We start from the raw sequence: 22,786 nt of genomic DNA on the forward strand, positions 1-22,786 counted from the left end.
GTGAGGGAAATAACAAAGTTGAGTTCATGGAAAACCTTTATACAGGAGAAACTGGTTAGACAGGTCAATATTAGCTCCAAAACTACAGCGTGAGGCAAAAGGTGCTTCAGGCCGTCTGGGCAAAGAAGGACATTTGAGTTAATGATAAGAAAACAACTTCAGGAAAGAAAGATCAAGTCAGGCATAATAGAAAGTAAGAAATACACAATAAGGGTATTTATTGATTTTTAAAAAAAGCATTTGATTCTATTGATCATACCATCTTAATTTCTAAATTACATACACAGTGTTAGAGGAGTAGTTCTAAACTGGTTAAGCAGCTATTTAGATAACAGACAATAATATGTACAGTTTGCTGATAATGAATCTGAGTGTATGAAGATTGAATGTGGAGTCCCACAAGGCTCCGTTTTGGGGCCTAAACTATTTTGTATATCAATGACATATGTGAAGTGTCAAAGATATTGAAGTTTGTTTTGTTTGCAGATGACACTGTTTTTTATAGTTCAGGAGATGAATTAAAAGCTTTAGCAGACAGCACTGTAAATTAAATGGATAATCTTAAAAGATGGTTTGATGAAAATAAGGGATCATTACTTTTGAACAAAACTAAGTTTATGGTTTTTGCTAATCAAAAACTGTCTATAGATGGAGTTTATATTGAAAGAGTATTCGAATTTAGGTTTTTGGGTGTAATAATGGCAAACAGACATGGAAATCTCATAAAGCACATGTAAAAACAAAGGTGTCTTAAGAATAATTCTGTTTTGAACAAAGCAAAGTATGTGTTAGATTACAAGGCAATGCGAATTCTGTACTGTTCACTTATGTTGCCATATTTTAATTACTGTGTGGAAGTGCGAGGCAACACGTACGTGAGCAACATAAAGCCATTGTTTATATTACAGAAAAGAGCAGTAAGAATTATTCATGAAGTGGATTCAAGAAAACACACCAGTAGACTGCTAATTAAGTCAAGACCAATGAAATTTAAAGGTTTAGTTGAGTTACAGACATTTTTAGGTATGTAGAGGGCAAAAAGCAGATTATTACCATTAAGTTTGTAAAAGTTGTTTGTTTTTAATTCAGAGGGTTAGGGTAATGAGACTATACGAAGTTAATGGGTTTCCTTAGTTGATGGTGAATTATTGTGTATGGATTTTGATTCGTTTTTCTCATGTTACAGTAAGTATTGGTTGTTAAGTTGCTGTAATTGCCAGACCATCTATTCCTGTTGTTTATTTAAGTTTGGAGTAAGAGGCCGGCGAAACAACATTTTTTTTCTTCTCCCTGCTCCTTTCCGGTCATTGAATGTGTAAATTGAGTTGTGTTTTGATCGTGAATCGCTTTTTTTTTCTCTTTTCTGGAACTGCCACGAGCGGAACAAATAAATAATGAATGAATTATGTAATAATCCCCTCATTCCACAGGAAAACTCTGTGTGTGTTCACAACTATGGCAAGTACAGATGTTTCCCAGGGGAAGTTTTATTGTTCGCCTTTTGTTGTCTCATGAGAATAAATTTGGCTTAAGTAGGGGTTTGTTTGCAACCTGTCTGATCCTCTGACTGGTTGTGTTTCTTGTCCCACATGGCCTCTTTATAGCATTGTCTAGGCATTCCCAGATCTTAGCAATTAACTTGGTGAGTACAATGTTATTGACTCATATAAAATGGCCAAAACTACAAGAATAAACTGGAATACGCCTTGAATTCTTCATGATTCTCTGCGGACATACCGACAGGAGGATCAAAGGCTGGTTCAGTTATCCTCAATCAAATGAATATCTGCACGAGCAGAATCGGATAGATGAGCCAAGAAAGACTCCAAATAACTCAGTACTTCTGAATTTCTCAAGCGAGCGACTGGCATCAAACCACTACTTTCTGTTAACCCATCATCAGAGGGATGATACTGCACACACAGATACCACCAGCGCAGCAGGAGGTGGCTGACTCTCTCTGAAAAAGTAGTGTTTAAGCATATTGACAGGACAAACTCTGGATTTTCTTTTACAATCTTGGGTTTTAACAACATAATCTGTGCCACTGCTTTTTCGTTCCACCGCGTATGGACATGGAAATCGACATCGGAGGCTGGATCCCGGTGACGGAAGCAGCACCAGGACTTTTTCACCTGCTTTTTGTCGTAATGACGTTTCATTTTGTTCTGAGCCTTTGCCAGATTCTGGAGACACTCACGGAAAGTACTAACACATTATGCTCAACATTGGGTGACTCTGACAACCATTTTTCTTGCGCACGTATGGCCGAACACTAGATCACAGGGACTGAAGCCTAAGGATTCCTGAGGAGTTTCTAACACCCACAGGAGTGGCAGTACTTCGCTACATCGTTTTTTTTTAAATCTCTGGGCCAAAAGAAATTATGCAACACACAGTGGTAGGTTTTTTTTTTAACACCAAGGTGTCCAGCTGAGGAGTCATGTGCGAGACTAAGTACCTGTGGTTGGTATTCCTTTGGCATTACCACCTGGTTGACAACATTCAGCTCACTGGAATCAGAGCAGATTGTTGGTTTCCCTCGGTGGCTATGTGGCAGAGGACAGACACGGAGTTAAGGACAGGTCATTTTGCTGAGATTTTGCCAACATTTCAGACCCATTTGCACATTTTGACACTTTCTCAATCTCAATAGTGGGGGGAAACTGAACGGAAGAGCTCACTCTCATCTAATGTAGCCATAAATGACTCAGACAAAAATCCACAGCTTCATTCAGTTTACGAGCCTGTGCACACGTAATTGGATGAGGGAGATGGGAGATGCCCCTGTGCAGCGGCGAAGTGGCTCTTTATAAAGCAGACGTTCCTCTTGAAGCAGCCAATCACCTGCTGGAGCTGGAAACTGATCCACCAATCACCTCCTTGTCCCTATACATACCTATTTACATAAATGTACACCCACACCTGACACCTATATACATCCAGTCTGATGAAATCAAACACATTTTAACAAAAATTACCACCACAGTCGTAACAATACTGTTAATGACACTGTGCAAAAGCGATAAAATAAATTCACGTCGCATGAACTTTCTTTATTGTAAGACTTCAAAATTTCCTGTTTAAAAATACTCTTTTTTTCCCCTTCCTTGAATAATAATTTGTGTCTGATATCGTTTTGTGACAAAAAAGTGTAGTTACCTCATCAAAAATTCTTTAAAGCACATATTAGTCCTTCTCCCTCACTGAAAATCCTGAATCTATAGACACATGGCACAGGGTTAATTCACATTGTAAACTTAGCAGTGCTGCTTTAGTATTACTGCTTTAATTTCTCTGCTTTTTGCCTCATCCTAACGTAACAACAGAACCGTATCGACTATGTCCTCACACAAACATTCATACTAATGCTATGAATGATAGGGTTTCATTTTATCTGGGTGCCAGAAAGCTGAGGCTCTTTCCTCATATTACTGTCAGTGTGGCTCTTTATGACTTTATCTCCATATTCCCTTCTCACTGTTTCTGTTTCTCTCTGCCTTCGTCTTCATTTCTCAATGTCTCTCAGTTCTCTCCAGTATTTGGAGGGTTTTTTTTCATTCTAATCCCTCTGGGCTCTTAACCAGACCTAATTCCCCTCATAGTTTTCATTCACACCTCAATGCTCTATTTTGGCTTTTATCTCTTTCTCGTCTTCATTTCTTCATTTGTTTCTTCTCTCATTGTCCCTCAGTGTCTACCCTTACTTTCCCTTTATTTAAAAATAATCTACATTAGCGTCCTGTGTGGTGTAGGTGGGTGTTAGATTGGAAAAATGATGGGGGGTTCATCTGGAGAGGGGTTGAAAGTGCTCATGGTGTAATGGCAGGTATTGTGGAGGGAGTTGCTAAGCAACTAGGAGGAAGTGGCCGGGTTTGGTGGGAAGGGGGCCATGTGGGGATTAGGTGAGGAGGTGTGAAGCTTCAAGTAGAGAAGAAGGTAAGAATTTTCTTTCTGGAGAAAAGAGCAATTTAAAGCCGGATTATGTTTTTAGTTTTTGAGATCATTTTGTGATCAAGATTTAGGTTTAGCATCGAGAGCTACAGCGAGTAGGTCGACGGTTAAGATTAGGTTTAGGTTTCGTGTTCAAGAAACATATTTTTTTATCAACCCTGTAAAGATGGAGCGAGCCCATCTCAAGAGCAGGGCTTGCAAACTGTGAAGAAGAGCTTATCTTAGGCCAGAGCTTGGTTCATGTAAAAGGATAAACAGTTCTATTTCACACAGGCTTCACCCTCTAATGGGGCTCTGGAGGCTGTAGCCACTGAACTCTGAATATCTAAATTTACATGCAATGCCAACCAGGATGAGCCCACTGAGCCCTGTGGGGACGGCAGCTATAAAAAGGGCCGCAATGACACCGCTCGTCATGCGCTGTACTTTTTCTCTCTGAAATGATGACTACTCACTCAGGAATGACTTTGTTGAATGACGCGCTGATTACAGTCAGCTCTACACCAGGTCAAGCCAAAGACTGGGATCGTTTGGTAAGAGGAAGAAGAAAATACAGATAAAGTGCACTGAAGTCGTTATATTCAGTAGGTGGAACTGCCAGTGTAAATATAGTATGAATAAATGCTGTTAGCAGACTCTAAATTGATGAGTGAATGACTTTGTGATGAAAATAAAAGACTACTAGTGGTCCATGTCTACTAAGAAGATGTGCACGGATATATATGCAGTCCTTATTAAATATCTAGGGTGAGAGGGTTTATATAACAGAAACCTTCACCTGCACTTTGATCCTAATACATCCATGATATCATCTGTTGAATTCATAAGATGTAATAACCCTTTAGGAAACCATTTTACAGCCTAAATTCCTTAAGGCATGGGATCACCAATGCACTGCAAATGTGGAAAGGATGATAAGGATTTGGATCCATACAGACTGTAAATCATTACACATCTCCCGTAGATATTTCAGAATTAACATTCATGTCGCAAACATCTCCCGTACTTCATCGCTTGGGTCCACTGTTAGATGTGGGCAGGACATTTGATTCAATTCACTGCCACGTTCTGAAAGTGTCCACTTTAAAGTGTGATCATGAATGAATGCACCTGGCCGGCTTCGGTTTTAAGGATCGTCATGGCACTTAGCTAATGGTCTCCTGGCACTAAAGAGCCCGAAGGTTTAGATTTTTCACAGCTGCTAAGACCAAACAACCACACAGCGTTGAAACCTGCTTCGCTCATTTGTCTTTCCCACTGTTGTATAGTTTGGCTTAAAGCAACTAAGCCTCTAGATCTGCAGGCACACACACACACACACTGGTCTGAGTTACAGTTACATAGTGTTCTCTCTCTCACAGTCTGTGGTCAGGCATCTGGAAACATCTTTTACGAGCACAGATTCTGTTCATACGGCTGTGTGTGTGTGTGTGTGTGTGTGTGTGTGTACGAGCATGTCTACACATCTGTCTGGAAGTATTCCCGATAGTTTGTTATGTATAAAAATGCATTCAAATTCTTTGTGATTAGCCTGTCTGTGACGCAACAATCCTCTGAAGCGTACTGTACGTGGTTGATATGACACTGAGTGTGTTGTGTGTGCATGCATGTGTTAGTACATATTTATGCTACTGCTGCTGTGGAACATTTAATAGAACTAAAATTCACACAATTGTAAAAATAATCAAGTATGACTGCGAAAATGGTTGCAGGATGCTATGTAACTGTACCCTTGTTCCCTGTATCGTGGGAGTAAACGTCAATCCGCACTTTTCACGCTCCAAGTCTTTTATTAAGTTTTCCTGGCCAAGTGAAGGAGCCTTTTAAATCATACAAATCTTCAAAATTTTCAATTGCAACTTCTGAAATTTATCCACAGTCATTCGCTGTTGTCCCAGCAACAACATCACCCAAACAGGACCGCTCAACCTGCTGGCTTGAAATCTTCTGTTCAGCCACTCGAATCGGTACAAAAAAGCTTCAGCAATCGGAAATCACAGAAGCAACTGTGATTCGGTACTTGGTGGACACAGAGGTCAAAAACATCAGTCTGTTTGAACATTATATTACCAAATATTTATATCAATCAGGTTTAGGTGTCTACTGTGTATTTTATTGTGATTGAAGAAAAGTGTGTGATGAGTTTTTGCACTAAAAGTGAGTTTGGAAGTCAGACATATTAGCACCTTGCAAAATAGCCACTGGTATTGGATCAATAACTGTATCAATCTCCCCTGTTATATCATTTTTTATTTGATTTTATATTATGAGACAGTAAAAATACTTTCTTTGCATCTCGAGTTTATAGACTTACTCTACGAGACAGTTTCCCCATGACTGCACAATATTTTTCCCTCAAAAGTAACTTAATACAATTAACTTTACTCATGTATAATTCATTTTAATAAAATAATAATTCATAGCGCACTGGCGAAACCATCCGTTTTGATCATCCGGATCAAAACATATGGACCCCATTTCTCTTCTCCAGCGTTGCTGCAACAAACTTTTCAGAACTAATCCATCACATAAAAGGTAAACAGTTGAAATACATCATATAACTGTTGAGACTGCAGTACAAAAAAAAAAAGTTATTTTCCCCCTTTATCCTCTTGATTTAGAGATCGCCAATTGCCAGTAAATATTGCCAGTGCTGTGGTTGGTGCTGAAGTCCAGATATGTTGTGCCTCTTCTGACACACATTGCAAGCTTCTTTTTTACCAATTTCTTTAGAAGAGCTCAACGCCGATTGAGAGGTCGATACTATCTCCCCACAACGTTCAGGCTCCCTGAACAACAAGCAGGAGTGTACTGTACAACAGCAAAGACATAGTATAACCCTCGCCAGCTCTGCAGGGGTAGGCAAGTGTTTTCCCTCGGTGCCATCCAGATGGCCATTCGGTTAATAAGTAAACAATAACAGTTGCATGGAAATCACATTAGTACATAAGGAAGCACATGAGAAGCCCCTCACAAACAGCAGTATAATAAAACAAACATAAACACACACATTTGTTTGTGTATGAAATGGTCTGTGGATGTCTCATGTCTAGTTTTTTATAGCCATGTTGCTACTAAATGTGTGTTTTATTGTATCTTGATGCACTCAATTTACCTTCTTGTTACCTCACTGTTTAATACCTTATTTCTCACCGTTTTAATCTCTTATTTTCACAAAAGCCCTCCTACAGATGGGTGTCATGTCCCTATCTCTTATATATACTTTCATTGTATTGGGGTCGAGGCTATCTCGACACCCGCACAAATGAAATGAAAATTTCTTAGCTAGATTGTGACTAGAGATGAGAAAATATGTTTCTCCAACACTGTTTAAAGCAACCTGTTAAACAATTTGAGATAAAGAGACTGTATTCATTTCTGTCATCTCTGTCAGTCGTCACTCGTGACATGCGGCTGAACCTGCGCCGGCTTTGCATTGTGGTTCGTTTCTAAGCTTTTCTACTTGAGACTGTGGCTCGCATTCATTCAGCTGCTCTCTCTGTGTTGAGATTTTTTTTTTATCAACACTGAAATGAAAAATGACTTCCACCAGTGAAACCAATGATTTGTTTTGGCTCTCGCATGCCGAGAGTTGCAGTCCATCAAAGTTATTATTCCAGATATTAAAATTTTCCATAAGTGCTCAGTAGACTTGGGTGTTATCTATTTTTTTTTATACCTTTTTGACATTTCACCAACTGTATTTGTGTTTAAAAAATAAAAAACGTAAAAGCTGAGCTGCTGCTGATAGAAGTCATTGTAGCATGTATGACATTGTCTAGCTTACAATGCTGTGTGTGTAACATGTAATTAGCCTATTTAGATAAGTATTGATTAATGTAATGACCCACGGAATAATGAATAGACAGGAAATAAGCGCCTTTCTTTCATAGATTCTTGCTGGAGGACCTGATGACACTTGTTGCCGCGGCAGATACCGATTTGTGGGAATAAAATCAAGTGGCTAGTAAGGGACTAAACCCAAAATACTCCCAAACAGGGGCAGAGGCATCTTTCTTTTTTGCAACGTTATCCCTACCGCTCGCAGTCGCCATCTTTCTCCGCACAGCTGCCACCAGTAGAGACCTAACTCAATCACATCAATACAGCATCTCCGTATCAGTTTAATAGAAAGAGGAGCGTCTGTGTTTTTGATGGTATTAAGAATCATACTTTTCTAAATACCTTGGTTTACCGTAATACCTTGATACCGCTCGAGCCTGTTGCTCAGCTCTTAGGGGACTGAATAAGTTCATACTGATTTATGCAGCGCTGATTTACGCAGCCCCTCTACGTCTGGATTATGACGGATGATTGCCTGTGTGAGGTGATTATTCTTATACTTTTATCTCATCCCATTTATTGTAGAAGTCCAGCTTGAATAAATGACTACGGCCTTGACACTCGCTTTATTCACCGGAGCATAAAACAATATTTTTCATAGTCACGGCCTGAATTCACACAACTTTGTAAACATATGTATTAATGATCTGCAGTTCCCCACTGTGGACCTCTTAAGTAATCGCTATCTGTCTGGTGACATGCCCCATTCCTTTCACAGAGCACTATCTGCTGTCCTTATCTGATAAATTGGATTTAATTTGTCTCCTAAGGCAAGAGAGCACTTTGTAGAAAGGAGAAAAAGGTTATAAAACCGTTCAAAGCTGCGTTGTTTCCTACACTTTATTTCCCTCGAAGCCCCATAACACTCTTATCAATTCTTCTATAATGTTATTTTATTCTTTTATGCTCCTCATCTCTAGGAACACACTCATACTCTCAACTGTAGCTTGTTATAATGCGCTCTATTGTGTTCTAGTGCAGTTTCTTGTCTGTTTCTTGCCTTCTGCACTCCTCTCCTTCTCTATTATGTTAAATTTACTTTCAAGTTCCATTTAAACGATAAGACTGGACCAAAACCAGCAATTTATTATTCCTTCTCTTCCAATACTTGACTTCCCTACAATATACCCAAACTTTTTCTTTTTTGTTAAGGCTCAGTAATTTCCTAAAACAGCTGGGCATTGTAGTTTTCAGCTAAAGTTACTCAAACAGGAGTAAAGAGTGCATTTGTTGGGGACTATTTTCAGCCGCGGATTAATACACATTTTGTGATCTAGTGAGTGTTTACAGCACCAGCTCAGTGTATGTGGGATTGATTTAAAATAAACTGCAGTGCCTATGTTTATCACAGTGAAGGAACATGTCCCCCTTTGCAGCCAGACAACAATAGAGGCACAGAGGAAATAAGCTTTGGTTACGCAGACAATACTTGTTAGTAGGTTCTTGCACTTTTCTACCACCATTTGCTCATCTTTGGTGTTATTCATCACTATAATCTAATCATCCTCCCACGTTTTTCTTTTTTTTCCATTTAGCCAGACAAAATCGGCCAGTCCCCGGTTGCCCCGACGTCGGACGGAGACAAGGTGGACCTGGAGGCCTTCAGCGAATTCACGAAGATCATCACTCCTGCCATCACCCGTGTCGTTGACTTTGCCAAAAAACTGCCCATGTTCTCTGAGGTGAGTGGTGGTTAATGGTCTGGTGGAGCAAAGCGCTGTGTGTGGGAGTCTGACAGAGAGAAAGATATAACACATACCAGACATAGCCAGGCTTCTGGCTGGCTGTAAGCGCCTGTTTGTTGAGGAAATGTGAGATTTAGGGGGTCGATTTTTCTCATGAAATTAACAGTTCTTCTGTTTTTTGAGAAATACCACAAGAACATGTGGTACAAGAGGTGTAACCAATATCTACAACTTACTGGTATACTGTAGAAAAATACAGGTTTCACAATTTCACACACATCAGATTTTCTAAATAATTCAATTTTACCAGAATAATCCAATGCACAGTTCATTATGCTGATCATTTCCATATTGCTATCGTGCTCAAGATGTATGTACGCCTCGGAAAATATATCCAGCAGCAGCCTTTTGTGCTAAAAGACAGTCAGAGAAAGACTTCTGTTCCCGTCTTAATTAGCAACGTATAATCATGTTTCTTGTCTCTGCTGCTTGTAATGAGACCTTGTGTGATTGGATAATTATCAGGGTAGCTGCGTTACTGTGTGCGTGCATGTGTGTGTGTGCGTGTGTGTGTGTAACAAAGAGAAGCTACGTGAGTGGGAGTCTGGGGCGTAATGAAAAGAATAAAATCACAATCCATTTTGAGAATATAAATCACATACTTTTGTAAGTACAGGGTGTCACTTTTTTAAATCAGCATGTTTTAAAGTAGAATTCAATCACCTTGTGAAATAATGCTACTATTATCCTACAAATGTTACAATTATGATGGATACTAGTATTCAAACAAGTGTGTAAACTAGAATAAATTCCTCATTTTATTCTATTAATTTTAGAGGCAAAGAAACACAACAGTTGAGGTTTCAAGGTTTTAATATTCTAAGCACTGAAGCAGATAATTAGTCATGTTCAATATGTTATCTTTAACTCACAATATATTAAATTAGATGATGAAAAGAGCCTTTTTAATCTGATGAAAGATGCGGAGGGAGAAAACCTGTTCAACCTACATGAGATCTGCTCACGCCGGCTGCGGTGAATTACTGATAAGAATGCACAGAAACAAAGCCGGCACTCGTCGAGCAGCTAAAAATTAGTCTATTGCTTTTGCACAAATTGATGCAGCAGTAAATGCATTATAAGCGTTTACTTTAAGCGTGCCCTCCAGGTACAAATTTACAAGACAAATCAAGCCAATGAATGCCAATTAATCTACTCAGCAGTCGAGAGTGAAATAAGAAACAAGCTTACATTAAGGTGAGATTTAATTCAGCACACCAGAGTCTGTAGATTTAATCAAATGAGTTTCAACCCAGAGATTCTAATATCCATGTAAATCAGGGTGTATTAGTCATAATCTTTGTTCATCAGTGAAAAAAAAAAAAATAGTCTGCCTCTTTTCAACCCATCTTCATGTTTCTCTCCCTCCCGTCCCTTCCTCTCCACCACATCCGTGCCTTTACTTGCTCACTTTTATTCCTTCCCAGCTGAGCCTCCTCTGATTACTCTCATCATTTGTCTTTACTGAATTCCTATGAAAGGATTGATTCCGGTTTATTACGACTCGGGTATTCACTAAGTTAATGGTCTAGATCTGGGAATATGGCGACACGTCTAAAATAAAGTCAGACGAGGCAGTTAACAGGAGCAGTCTTGCGATCAGACGTGGTGTATTAAACTTGAATTATCTTATAAAGTTGGGTGTCGAGAGCCGGTTCAGAATCTAAATTTATAAATGCTGTATGTAAGAATTGGGAAACATTACATTATTATATGCAAGTTCCTTAAAAACAACTTTTTTTTGTGGGTAAGTTTGGAACTTCTACGTTTCCATCTACATCATGGCTGAGCATGCATCAGTGCACATGTATAATGTTTACAATATGGTGGACCGAGGCCACGGAAAATAAGGGTCCTCCCTTGTTTTTCCAGCCCTCAGTGAACCAGTTTTTGTGATTCCCAGACAAAGACTCAAGCAAAATGAAGTCTAACACTGCAAACATTTAACTTGTGAATGGATGAAGAATATTTATTTCCTGCTTAATTTTTTTCTCTCTCTTTCTATACGCACAGAGGTTAACCTTTATTTTTCTTTAGAGGATTTTTATTTTATGCTACTGTGTGTTTTGTTCACCCCCTTATGATTGAAGACATACAGTATCTCATTTTAGCTTACACACAACTTATTAGTGGCAAGATTGAAGAAATATTCTTTACCTGTTTACTACAAAGAACCACAGCATAGTTTATCATTTTGACATTGACTATTTAAAGCAGCTTAAATCTGCTAAAACTAAATGTGTTTTTTGCTTTCAACATATTTTGGTATTTAAATTCTGTTACAAAATATGCCAATATTAGTGTTTTTTTTTCCTTTATGCTTTGATTTTAAGGTTTTATTTCTATCTAAAGTATATATTAATTTTCCTCACCAGCTGCCTTGTGAAGACCAGATCATCCTGTTGAAGGGCTGCTGCATGGAGATCATGTCACTGCGAGCTGCTATGCGCTACGACCCCGAAAGCGAGACACTGACGCTGAGCGGGGAGATGGCGGTGAAGCGTGAGCAGCTAAAGAACGGCGGGCTGGGCGTGGTGTCGGACGCCATCTTCGATCTGGGCAAGAGCCTGGCGCAGTTCAACCTGGACGACACAGAGGTGGCGCTGCTGCAGGCCGTGCTGCTCATGAGCTCAGGTTGTTGTTGACTCAAGAACTCGTGACTTAGTTGTTCAACCCTTTTTCTGACACTTGAGAATATTGCAGGACTGTGTAACATCGGGGGTCAAGATATTCAAAGTAAATATAATGTAAATTTTTAGTCGTCTGTGTCCTTACAGACACAATTCAGTGACAGCTATCTAGCTGAACGGACTTGGCAGAAATGGAATATAATATTCATAAATATGTTTTAATTAGTGTATAATCACCTGAAAATAAGAATTGTTGTTTTCGTTACCTTAGAATGAGCCCTTTATATTTACATAGGGAGCGGGTCCTCTTCCACGGAGGCCGCCATGTTGCACCGCCATATTTCTACAGTAGCCCATAACGGACAAACCAAACACTGGCTCTAGAGAGGGCCTTTCATGTTTTTCGCTAGTTTACATGCTTGTCGGGGAAGGGGGAGGGGAGGGGTATTCCGTTGGTTGCAATCTGCATCCTCATCACTAGATGCCACTAAATCCTACACACTGGTCCTTTAATGCTTAAAGCAGGAAGTCTAAAGTGTGAAATGTGAAAAGAAGCTTTCACGCTTAGTTTTTTCGCTGCTGACTGAGATCTTCTCTGGTTTGAGAACACGTGTCACATAATATGTTCTCAGTTTTGGATGCAAATAAAGAAAGGGTCCATAATCTTGGCCTCTTGCAAAGACACAATGTGATAATATTTAAGTATATACAGGTTATTAAAAAGTAAGAGAAAAAATTAAATTAAATATGTGAGCATTAAGTATGAAATAAGACAAGAAGACATAACATAAGAAGAGTATTAAATATATATATATTTTCTTTATCATTTCAATTATTTAATATGTATTTGAGTTAGGAAATTTTTAATTTTATGCTTCACAGATTTCATTTAAGGCTTGTCTAACACTAATTAGGTTTACCACTCAGAAATATAGTTTTTGAATTCTCAGTTGACAAAAAATGATCTCAGATCTCAGTTGAATCTTTCAGGTCTAGTTCTGTATTAAATTATTATTCTTATTCTTCTTATTATTATTATTATTATTTTAGATTTAATAAAGGATTCAGACCAATAAGTTGATTTTATAATTGTTTTGTATTGAGAAAATGCTATCGACCCTAGTGCATGACGGTACATACAGAATATCCAGTAATTGTCCGTGATAGCACATGGAAGTGTTCACTGAGCTGACTGATGGTCAAATCTTCCTGCCAGAATGTTGACATGTTGTCAGAATTATACTGAGTTGATGATTGCCTATGCACTCATTTGCAAATGTTCCCCCCCCCTCTTCTACCTCCCCCGCCCCTTCTGTCCATCACTCATTCTCCGTATCTTCTCCCTCTTACTCTCCCTCCTCCTCTCCCTGCATCTCCCCACTTATCTCTTCCTCTCTGCCTTCCCACTTACTTCCATCCGCACCCAATCCTCCACTCACCTTCACTCTCCCAATCCTCTGCTTCCCACAGACCGCTCGGGCCTGACCTGCGTGGACAAGATCGAGAAGTGCCAGGAGACCTACCTGCTGGCGTTTGAGCACTACATCAACTACCGCAAGCACAACATTCCCCACTTCTGGCCGAAACTCCTGATGAAGGTGACAGACTTGCGGATGATCGGGGCGTGCCACGCCAGCCGTTTCCTTCACATGAAGGTGGAGTGTCCCAACGAACTCTTCCCCCCGCTCTTCCTGGAGGTCTTCGAGGACCAGGAGGTGTGAAATACAGTTGCCACCGCGCAAAGGGAAGAGGAAGTTGGGGCAAACTGGGAGATGGGAAGGGCCATCATGTTTATGGGGGAAGGATGGAGGGAGAGTCCTCTTGGCAGGAGTCTGCGTTTCTCCGACATTGTATTCACAGTATGTGGTTTAAAAACTGGAAACAACAATAACAGAAACAACACACCAGCAACAGGAGTCAAGCAAACAGAGGATTTTGTTTTTGAACACCCTCTCCTCCACCTCTTTCTCCTCCTTTTACTTACCCCTGTTTTAAAATCCGTGTGGGGGCCCTTCTGTCTGAGCATGATGTCTTATCTAAGTAAGAGTTGTAGCCATTTGCCAAGACACGTACACAGACACACACAGCACATGCGCATACACACACACACAGCCACAGCCTGTTCCACCTCAGTTCCTCAGAGCAGCGCTCTTAGCAGGGGTCCATCCTCCCCTCGCTGGTTCTTTGTAGCGGTCACAGATTCACACCTGTTTTGAAGCCCACATTTCCAGCTCCTATGCTGGCCAGCACCTCTCAGTATTATTTCTGAATAAGTGTTAAGGCAGTAATTCAGAAAATATGGACAACAGTGACACATTATTGCTCACAGCCACGCAATCAGCAGACACTGCACATTGAAATTTCAGCAGATGCTTTTAGCATTACTCTGGTGTATAATTGCTGTAGTGAAGCAGAGCTACCAGACCTACTTATTATCAATTCCTCAACTCAATCTGAGCCGTTACAGCTGTTTTTGGAGCTTGTTCTTCTTAGATCCCAGTGAAACCGGTGCTATATTTATACAAGGCTACTCCACTTTTATGAAATTGTGTTGTCTACCTTTGAAAAACGTGCAGACCATGGCTCCATATCTACCTTCATTTTTGTCATTGGACCGGCTCCTGTGACATACAATGCGCGCGCACACACACACGCACACACACACACACACACAGACACACACACAAGACACATATGAGCAGACTTGCCTTGTCATTGTCCATGCTGCTTGTGCCAGCAGCCTACCGTCTTATGAATGACAATTAAGCCCTTCTCTCTCCAAGAAAGAAAGAAAGAAGAGAGGGGAGGAGGAAGGGGGGGACACTTGGAAGGAGAGAGGAGGGAGGAAGTAAGATTTAATAGCTGGATTCAGAGGCAGGGGTCAGAAGTAAATCTCCCACACCCAGCCTCTAAGGAGGGTTTGAATAGCAGCAGCCACAGCAAGGCAGCGAAGCTCATTTACACATACACACACTTCCTCTCTATCTCTTTATCTCTCTCTCCTTCTGTCTCACACACACAAATATAAACATGAAAACACACACATCACCTCAGAGTAACATGAATGCCTCATTTTACTGTATGCACTGCATGGCAGTGTTGATATACAGCCCTAACCTGCAGGGTTTGTACAGAGTCCTCTCCTCACAGACTCAGCTCAGTGTAGGCCCTCCAGGATTCCATACACATTTGCCTTTTTTTTACCATGGGCATCACTGAGAGCAGGCAAATGCCAAGAAGGCTACCATTTACCTCAAAGTGGACACACCCCCAGGCTGAGGCAGCAATACTGCCCCTGTGGTGTCAGGCACTACCTCACCTCTGTGGACATAGGGCAGCTGCCCACAGCCTACACACAGACATACACCATTCAAGTTGGCGCATGTGTAGATTAACACACAAATGTGCATAATTTATGTGTAGATGCACACTTGTAGTCATGGAAAGACAAAAACACTCACAGCATAACACACACACACACCCTCAGTGCTATCACTTGGTTGAAATGAAATACCACTGAAGACAGGAGGGCCAGCCATCCCCATGAGAAGGTTTTACCGACTCCAGGGAATGGCACCCATTACATTCGGGTTATCTCTTTTTGTTATATGGGACCAAGTGTCATCTTTTGAAATTTGGATTTACCTGTTTCTGTCAAAACAGAAACCGACTCATAGAAGAGACGAAGGACAGTGTGGATGTCCAGCCCAGCTGACACCCATCTGAGCAAGCAGCAAGAGGATAGATAACAGTAACTGAAAACCCGTGGTGGCCACGCCCGTTGAATTAGCATGCATAGAAAGGGCAGTTTCCTTCTGCGTCATGGCGATCTTACACTGTACTTATGATGGCTGCCATTGGATTTTTATAAAAAAAACTAATTGAAATAAGTTTTCTTTCATGCATGGACAGTGCATTTGACATAAAAAGTTGGAATGTTATCAACTGAAATGAAGCCTTATCGGTGGCAACTCAAAAGCTCTTTTAGTCTTATGCACTTTGCCCACCAATGCTCACCACTATCATAGTAGTATCACACAGTAACTATCCATGGCAGATATTGTGGTGTACCAGCCAAACAAACATTCAAGAATGTTGATCTGATTATAAAAGCCCACTCTGTTCATTCCAATTCTGGGGCCAAGCCAAATCTAACTGGGTTTACCACTCTTATAAGAAGAGAATGAATGGAAAAAAAGAGATTAAGAAAATCTATTTTATATCCAATGCCAAGCAGTAGTTCATACTGGGCACTTGTACAGGATGGGTATTCTGTACCCCTCAGAAGTACCTAAGCAGAGGAACGTGTGGCAGGGATCATGGGTTAATCGTTACGGATGGCCAGGCCTAACTGCTTCAAACATCTGGAGCAATGCTGGGAGGAGAGAGGAACTGGAACGCCACCTTTGGGCACAATGGTGGAGTCTGGTCTGACTCTCAGAAGAACCCCTTCCACAAGCACATCACCACTTCTAGAGATCCACTACCCGCCCTGCCCCTACCCCTTTCTAGCTCATGACAATGCCCTTTCTGGAGCCTAGCTCAGACTGAATTGCACCCCACCACCATTATAACACCCCCACTCAGCTAGGCTGGTGGGAGTTTTTGCACTACTGCAGCGGTCCTCCCTTCAGCCCTTTACTCATCAAAGTTTAACCAACACCCCTTGTTGGATTACATATTAGTTTCCCCCCCACTAAATATACCCCCAAATGGGCACGCTGACCTGCTCTGTGTAACAGAGCCTGGCAGTCGCAGTGGGCTCAGTCCCAAACCTGTCCCATTGTCAGTATTAGACCGACAGCACATTACTACCACCCCTTACCCTACCCAACCACGGATGGAGAGAGGTCCCTGCGTAGGAGGGCAGCACTTACTCATTCTCCCTGTAGTACTAATTTTCCTCTCATCCTTCTTATAGTAGAGTCAGCCCGGTGACATTTCAAATTCGGAGCCCTCCTCCAAACAGCCTCCCCTCCATCATCATCCTCTCTCCCCCCTCTTCTCTTCCCTTAAGCACCCTAGCTATTTTACCCACTCACCGCTGAGTGGGTCACCCCCAGTTTGGCCCAGAATCATTGACACCAAACAGGATCCAGGCCTCTCCCTTGTGAGACAAGGCTGGCCATAACTGCCCTTTTAGAGTGGCGCCACCGAATGAATGTGAACGGCAGAAGCAGCAGCGACGGGAACAACAGACTTGAGCGCGAGAATGTGAGGATGCGAGAGAAGAAGAAAGCGCGGGACAGGAAACAAAAAAAGCTGAGGGCTTTAACCCTCATTTGCCATCATTGACATGGGCGTGAGAGGGTGATGTGGCTGGTTGTAGAGACGATGTTAACGAACACTCGGAAGAAGGGGAGACGGCAATGTAGGAATACGTACAGTCTCCCCTTCGGTTCCAAAAACAACCACACATGAACCCCCGTTCCCATGCCAGCTGACAACCCCAAATGTCCCCCCCTCAGCTCCTTCCAAAAGGATAACATCCAACTTTCATATGGTGAGGATCAGAGAGATCCCTTATTCCAGAGATGCAGGTTTGGAATTCCAACACATCTTTGCAAAAGAACTGAAAAAGAGAAAAAAAACCTTATTGATGTCTTTTGTTCTCGTGAGCTGACTGGGTATGTGTGTGTGACAGTAAGGGTTATAATGCTGCTTTACCTTCTGAGTCTGATTTAGATTAAGAAAAAAAAAAAGATATATGAAATGATTATAAATCCATAAAACAAAATGAAAAGAGATGACTTTAAAAAAAAAAAGACTCCTGAACAAAATTATTGGAGATTTTTTTTTTTTTTTCATTTTATCATTGTTTTCTTATTTTTCTGTTTGTTTTTTGATGCTTAAACTGCTCTGTGTAAAAGAGGAAAAAAAAACAGCTGTAGTCACTTTTTGACCATGCGTGCAGTGTAACATAGAAAATATTTCCCTTCTTTTTCACATCTATAGTTTGTGTTGATAAGCCAACTGATCTGTTTGTCTGTGTGTCTGTCCAGTTGTCCGTCCCCTTTTATCAGGAGGAATTTACAACCAACAAAACAGGAATTTCTTTTTTATATTTTGTTTCTTTTTTTATGAAAAATACAACTTTGGAGAAAAGAAAAACACAAACAGGAAAAATAATGCAACAGAAACTGAAAATACAAAAAAAGAAACTGAAACACAATCTTGTCATACCTCACACAACACAAAACTCAAAGGAACTTGGGAGGAGTCATATTTTGCAGGCACATGTGAAAGTTCAGAGATGCATATATAGATTTTAAAAAATGTATATGTTAAGATAATATGTGCTTGTGTGTACGCATCAGTAGAAGTTACAAAAGGACTCTTCCCTCAAGCTTTGGTGCTCTCTATCTTATTGATTTGGTTCTAAGATGACAGGAGATGAAACGCAAACAGGAGAAAATGTTGTGAGACATTCGAGATGATCTCCTAATGTGAGCGCTTCTCCAACTTAAAGGCACAGTCTATAGACAGTATCTTAAAATGTGAATGGCCCAGAGACTGAGGGATCATGACTTTTGTAATGGCTGAGTGTTTTATGGTATTGAATGTAGCTGACTGGAGGGGGCTGGACCTGAGCCCGGCACCCACAACCTAACTTCCACGCACCAGCAGAAAGGATAGTGGTGTCACATAGACGTTACAAACAACCAACAAAAACAGAGAATATATATTGCCCATCTGCAAGGTGCAATACTATGTTATGTATTTTTGTATGTTTCCTTTTTTGATTTTATTTTCATTTAATTTACATTTTATTTTGGCCATAACCAAGGATGTAAATACAGAAACATACAACACTCAAGATTTATTGCAACAAAATAAATTTAACAGCTCCATCCCACTGTCATGTTAGAGAAAAAAAAAGCAAAAAAAGTAATGTGTAATGCTTCATACATTTGTATGTGTGCACTCTCACATGTGCATGCGGATCCATATTCAGAAGTGCCCCGTGACATTAATCATAAACCCTGTGCCTCCTCTTGTTTGCAAAGAGATAGATTCTTACCCCACGTATTCTCACCACGACATGACATGCTACACATGAATGCCTATAGTTGTGTGTGTGTGTGTTCACTTATGGAATCAGATTCAGTTTTTCTAACTATTGATGTGAGTGTTGCCAGCAGCCTCAGTGGCTAAAGGTCAGGAAGGCACTGGGGTTGTTTCGTAGACTCGGTGGGAGGTTGGGGAAGGGAGATACGCAGAAGCAGGTTATTATTTAGCATGAATGTCAGCTAACCTGGCTGCCACACACTCACATCATAGTTGGGAGTCCAAAACAGATTTCCCCATTTGTCCACAACCCCATTGCCTCCCAGAAGCCAGCCCTAAAAATCTCACAAGCTCAGTATTTGCTACAATGTAGTCTAGAAAACATCGTGTTAGGATCAATTGAGCAGAAACCTGAACTAGTTTACAACAGGGTTGAGTAGAAACCCCATTTACAGTCATCATTTCAAGTGTTTCATATCCAGATGCAATTTAATACTTTAATTTTACACTTAGCCAATTATAGTCTCCATTGGCCAGATCACAAATTGGTTTTCCCAGACAACATGCCAAATGCCAAAAGTGCCAGAAGAAGAATAACTGGTGCACTCTAGCAGTTTAGTTACAACAATAACAGGCAACAAGTGTCCATAAACTCATACAGTCACATTGATGAATTGCATTTATGGACCACAAGTGACACAAAAGTTTAATTGCATCGACAGACTCTGCAGATCAATGCTCTGTCACCCATGCAGATCATTCGATGGCGGGATTTTTGTATGACCACATCTGTTGAAGTCGCTTTTCGATGACAACAAAGTTCAGTGTAATTTCAGTGCAACTTCTGCTGCAAGAGTAGAGCTTACATTTAAGCCTTTTTCAACATCTGGGTAAAACGCTTTTACAGTAAACTTTTTTGAAACCCAATAGCTATCTGATCCACCCAAGACGCATGAAGTGACTGAGTGTAAATGGAGTCGATGACAGTCTGAACTGAGTACAATATTTGGTTTTTAACTCGTTAAAACTTAGAGTAAATTGGTCTGTGCCCATTTATGACACCCCTGACTTGAGCAAATTGACTTTTGCCAGACCACAACAAGCAGAGTGAGGTTTTCCAGGCTGGCTTTACGGGGCTTTCAAGCCCGTCCCTCCATAGATATTATGATCCTGGTTTATTCTAACATGTTGACACATTGGACAAGGGTGGAGATTGTCTGTGATGTTTTTGGTTTTATGGTTGTCTGGTCCCCCCTATGCCAAATGTTGTTTGTGAAGACATGCAAGTAGCAAGATGTCTATGCAATTTCCCTCCAACTCCCTCCAAAAGACAAGCTCAACGTAACACCAACGAGTCAGTCTTGCATATGAAAACTAAATTCGGCCAGGCTCGAATTCCAGAGGTTCTTTGCGCGACACAAAGACCCTTGCTACTTTGTGTGGGCAAGGGTCCGGACTGCTTGAGTGAGCTGACCTTTAGCCCAGCTGAATGGCTGGTCCTCAGGGTCGGTAACTCGTCGCAGTAGTCTGGGTCCCAGAGAACAAGTAGGAGGGGTACTGGGGATGTTGTGGAGAATAAGGATACTACGAGATGTGATGTTTTTTGTAAAATTGCTCAGAAAGTGGTGTGTGTGTATGTATATGTGTGTCATTTGGAAGTTTGGGAACTACTTATCTCTACTTGATGCAATGCTCTCATTGTTTGGTGGGTAGATTCGACTTTTGGCCAGAGAGCCTTAAATTCCAAGATTTAGACAAGCCCCTAAATTCAATCCTTCTGCAATATGTGTGAAGCTTTAATTTTTCAATCCTGCGACCAAGTTAATGTAATATTAAAGAGCGGGTGATGTCCATCAGTGGGATGTATGTAGTATATGCAAGTTTACTTAACCCATTACCTCCGCTTTTAAGATGCGAGGAAAAGACTTGATCTGATTTTGAGTCACAAATCATTTTCAAAAAAACTACGTCACCCCACTGAGATGAACATCTACAACCTGCTGACCATAAGTTGTACTTAAGCACTTAGCTAAAAAGCACTTTGAATGACCCAAACCAACCCACAATAAGTGGTATCTTTGGTAGTAATAATTGTGACAAAAAAAAAAGTCCATTGCACCCAAGCCAAATGTGTTTTGCACCATTTAATGCTTTTTTTAATTAGTTTAACCTGTAAAATAAACAGAGTTGCTGCCTTTAGGCACAGACAGTAAATGACTAATTATAAAGTTTACAAGTATTTCTTAATGAAGTGCAATAACCGAGTGAGTGAACCTTTTGGCGCATTTCTTGTCTCATCAGATCTTTTTTATACATTTGTGGAGAAATACTTACATGGTTGCTTTTTAAATGTGCCCACCAACGAGAGCATTAGCTAGCTTACAGACCCACTCCACGCGCGCACACACACACATGCACACACACAAACACAGACCACTTTTTGTGACTGGGTAAAGGAAGCTATTGAAGGATTCTCTCAGGTAAAAGAACATTTTCTAATAAATGATGATGAACCTTAGATGAAAAACCATTGTTAGCTCATCTTTATTTGTCTTCTCAATTTACAATCTGCAATGAACCTTTTTTTTTTTTTCCTGTGTTCCATCCCGGACAAGTGTCAGGATATAAAGATGTACGTTGTAGACATCCAGGTTTCAAAGAATTGGACCCTGAGTCTACCTCAACCACAAAGAATCATGCCCTCATTGCTTTCTTAACCCTAAATAAGAACACATTTCTTCAAGTGTGGAGGTGAGAGAGTGTTGTGTATGTCTGTCTGTGGGTTTTGTTTGGTTGGGAGGTGTTTGTGAGTTGTTTGTTTGGGTTTGGTGCTGCACCATATGGAAGCCCAATACTGCCAGAAACATAATAAAAACAATTTGTTTTTTATGGCAAAATTATGAAATGGGAAGTTGTGATTTTTGGCTTAGTATCTCACAGTTTGGCGCAAGTTTTGTCTCATAATATTGATTTTCTATATCAAAATTATAACTTGATATCTCTTGTTTTTCATTTAAAAAGTCTAAATTTTGACAGATTTCAAAATCATTACTTAGTATGTCATCATTTTGTTTTTAAAGTCACATTTTTGACTCACAATCTCATAATTCTGGTTTATTTAGGATATTTTTGTAATTATCGTCTCCACATTTTTTCCTTGGCAGAAAGGGGCTTCCATAGCAGTGTGAAAAAACACAAGATTTCTTTTTCTTTTTTTTTTCTCTATTCGGACCAGCTTATTTTTATTTCAAAAGTCCAGCTTAAGCATGTGATCCTAAATAAATCACATTTTGACTTTTCTCATGAACACGTGCCAGAGTGTAGGCCTACAAAAGCAAATTCAGCCCTTACTGTCAGTGATAGTCTAGTCATTGCACTTTCTCCCTTTACGGTCAAAGTGCCAGCAGCAATACACAGCTCTCCCTCACCCAGTCGGCTAATGGTGTACATGCAGTAGTACATGGCTCTCATCCAAGCCGGGCACCATCGGGGTGGGGGGGTGGTTGGGGGCTGGGGAACTGCCTTTGTTCCTCCGTCCACAGGCCTGTTCTATTTTAGTGTTTACTGTTTAACTGTGACGTACAGAAAGGTTGGCATGGCTAAAAC

General features: G+C 40.6%; 1 protein-coding gene across 1 annotated transcript in view; it reads left to right on the top strand.

The window, feature by feature from the left end:
• Positions 1 to 17,915, top strand: part of LOC121886456 (thyroid hormone receptor alpha-B) — a 37,952-nt gene extending 20,037 nt beyond the window's left edge. The window contains exons 6-8 of the mRNA XM_042396434.1: positions 9,333 to 9,479; positions 11,918 to 12,176; positions 13,643 to 17,915. Coding sequence (XP_042252368.1) covers positions 9,333 to 9,479; positions 11,918 to 12,176; positions 13,643 to 13,893 — 657 coding nt within the window. The 3' untranslated portion in view covers positions 13,894 to 17,915. The remainder of the gene's footprint in view (positions 1 to 9,332; positions 9,480 to 11,917; positions 12,177 to 13,642) is intronic.
• The last annotated feature ends 4,871 nt before the right edge of the window (positions 17,916 to 22,786 follow it).

The sequence above is a fragment of the Thunnus maccoyii genome, chromosome 20 (genome assembly GCF_910596095.1).
Source record: "Thunnus maccoyii chromosome 20, fThuMac1.1, whole genome shotgun sequence".
In the NCBI taxonomy this organism is placed as follows: domain Eukaryota; kingdom Metazoa; phylum Chordata; class Actinopteri; order Scombriformes; family Scombridae; genus Thunnus; species Thunnus maccoyii.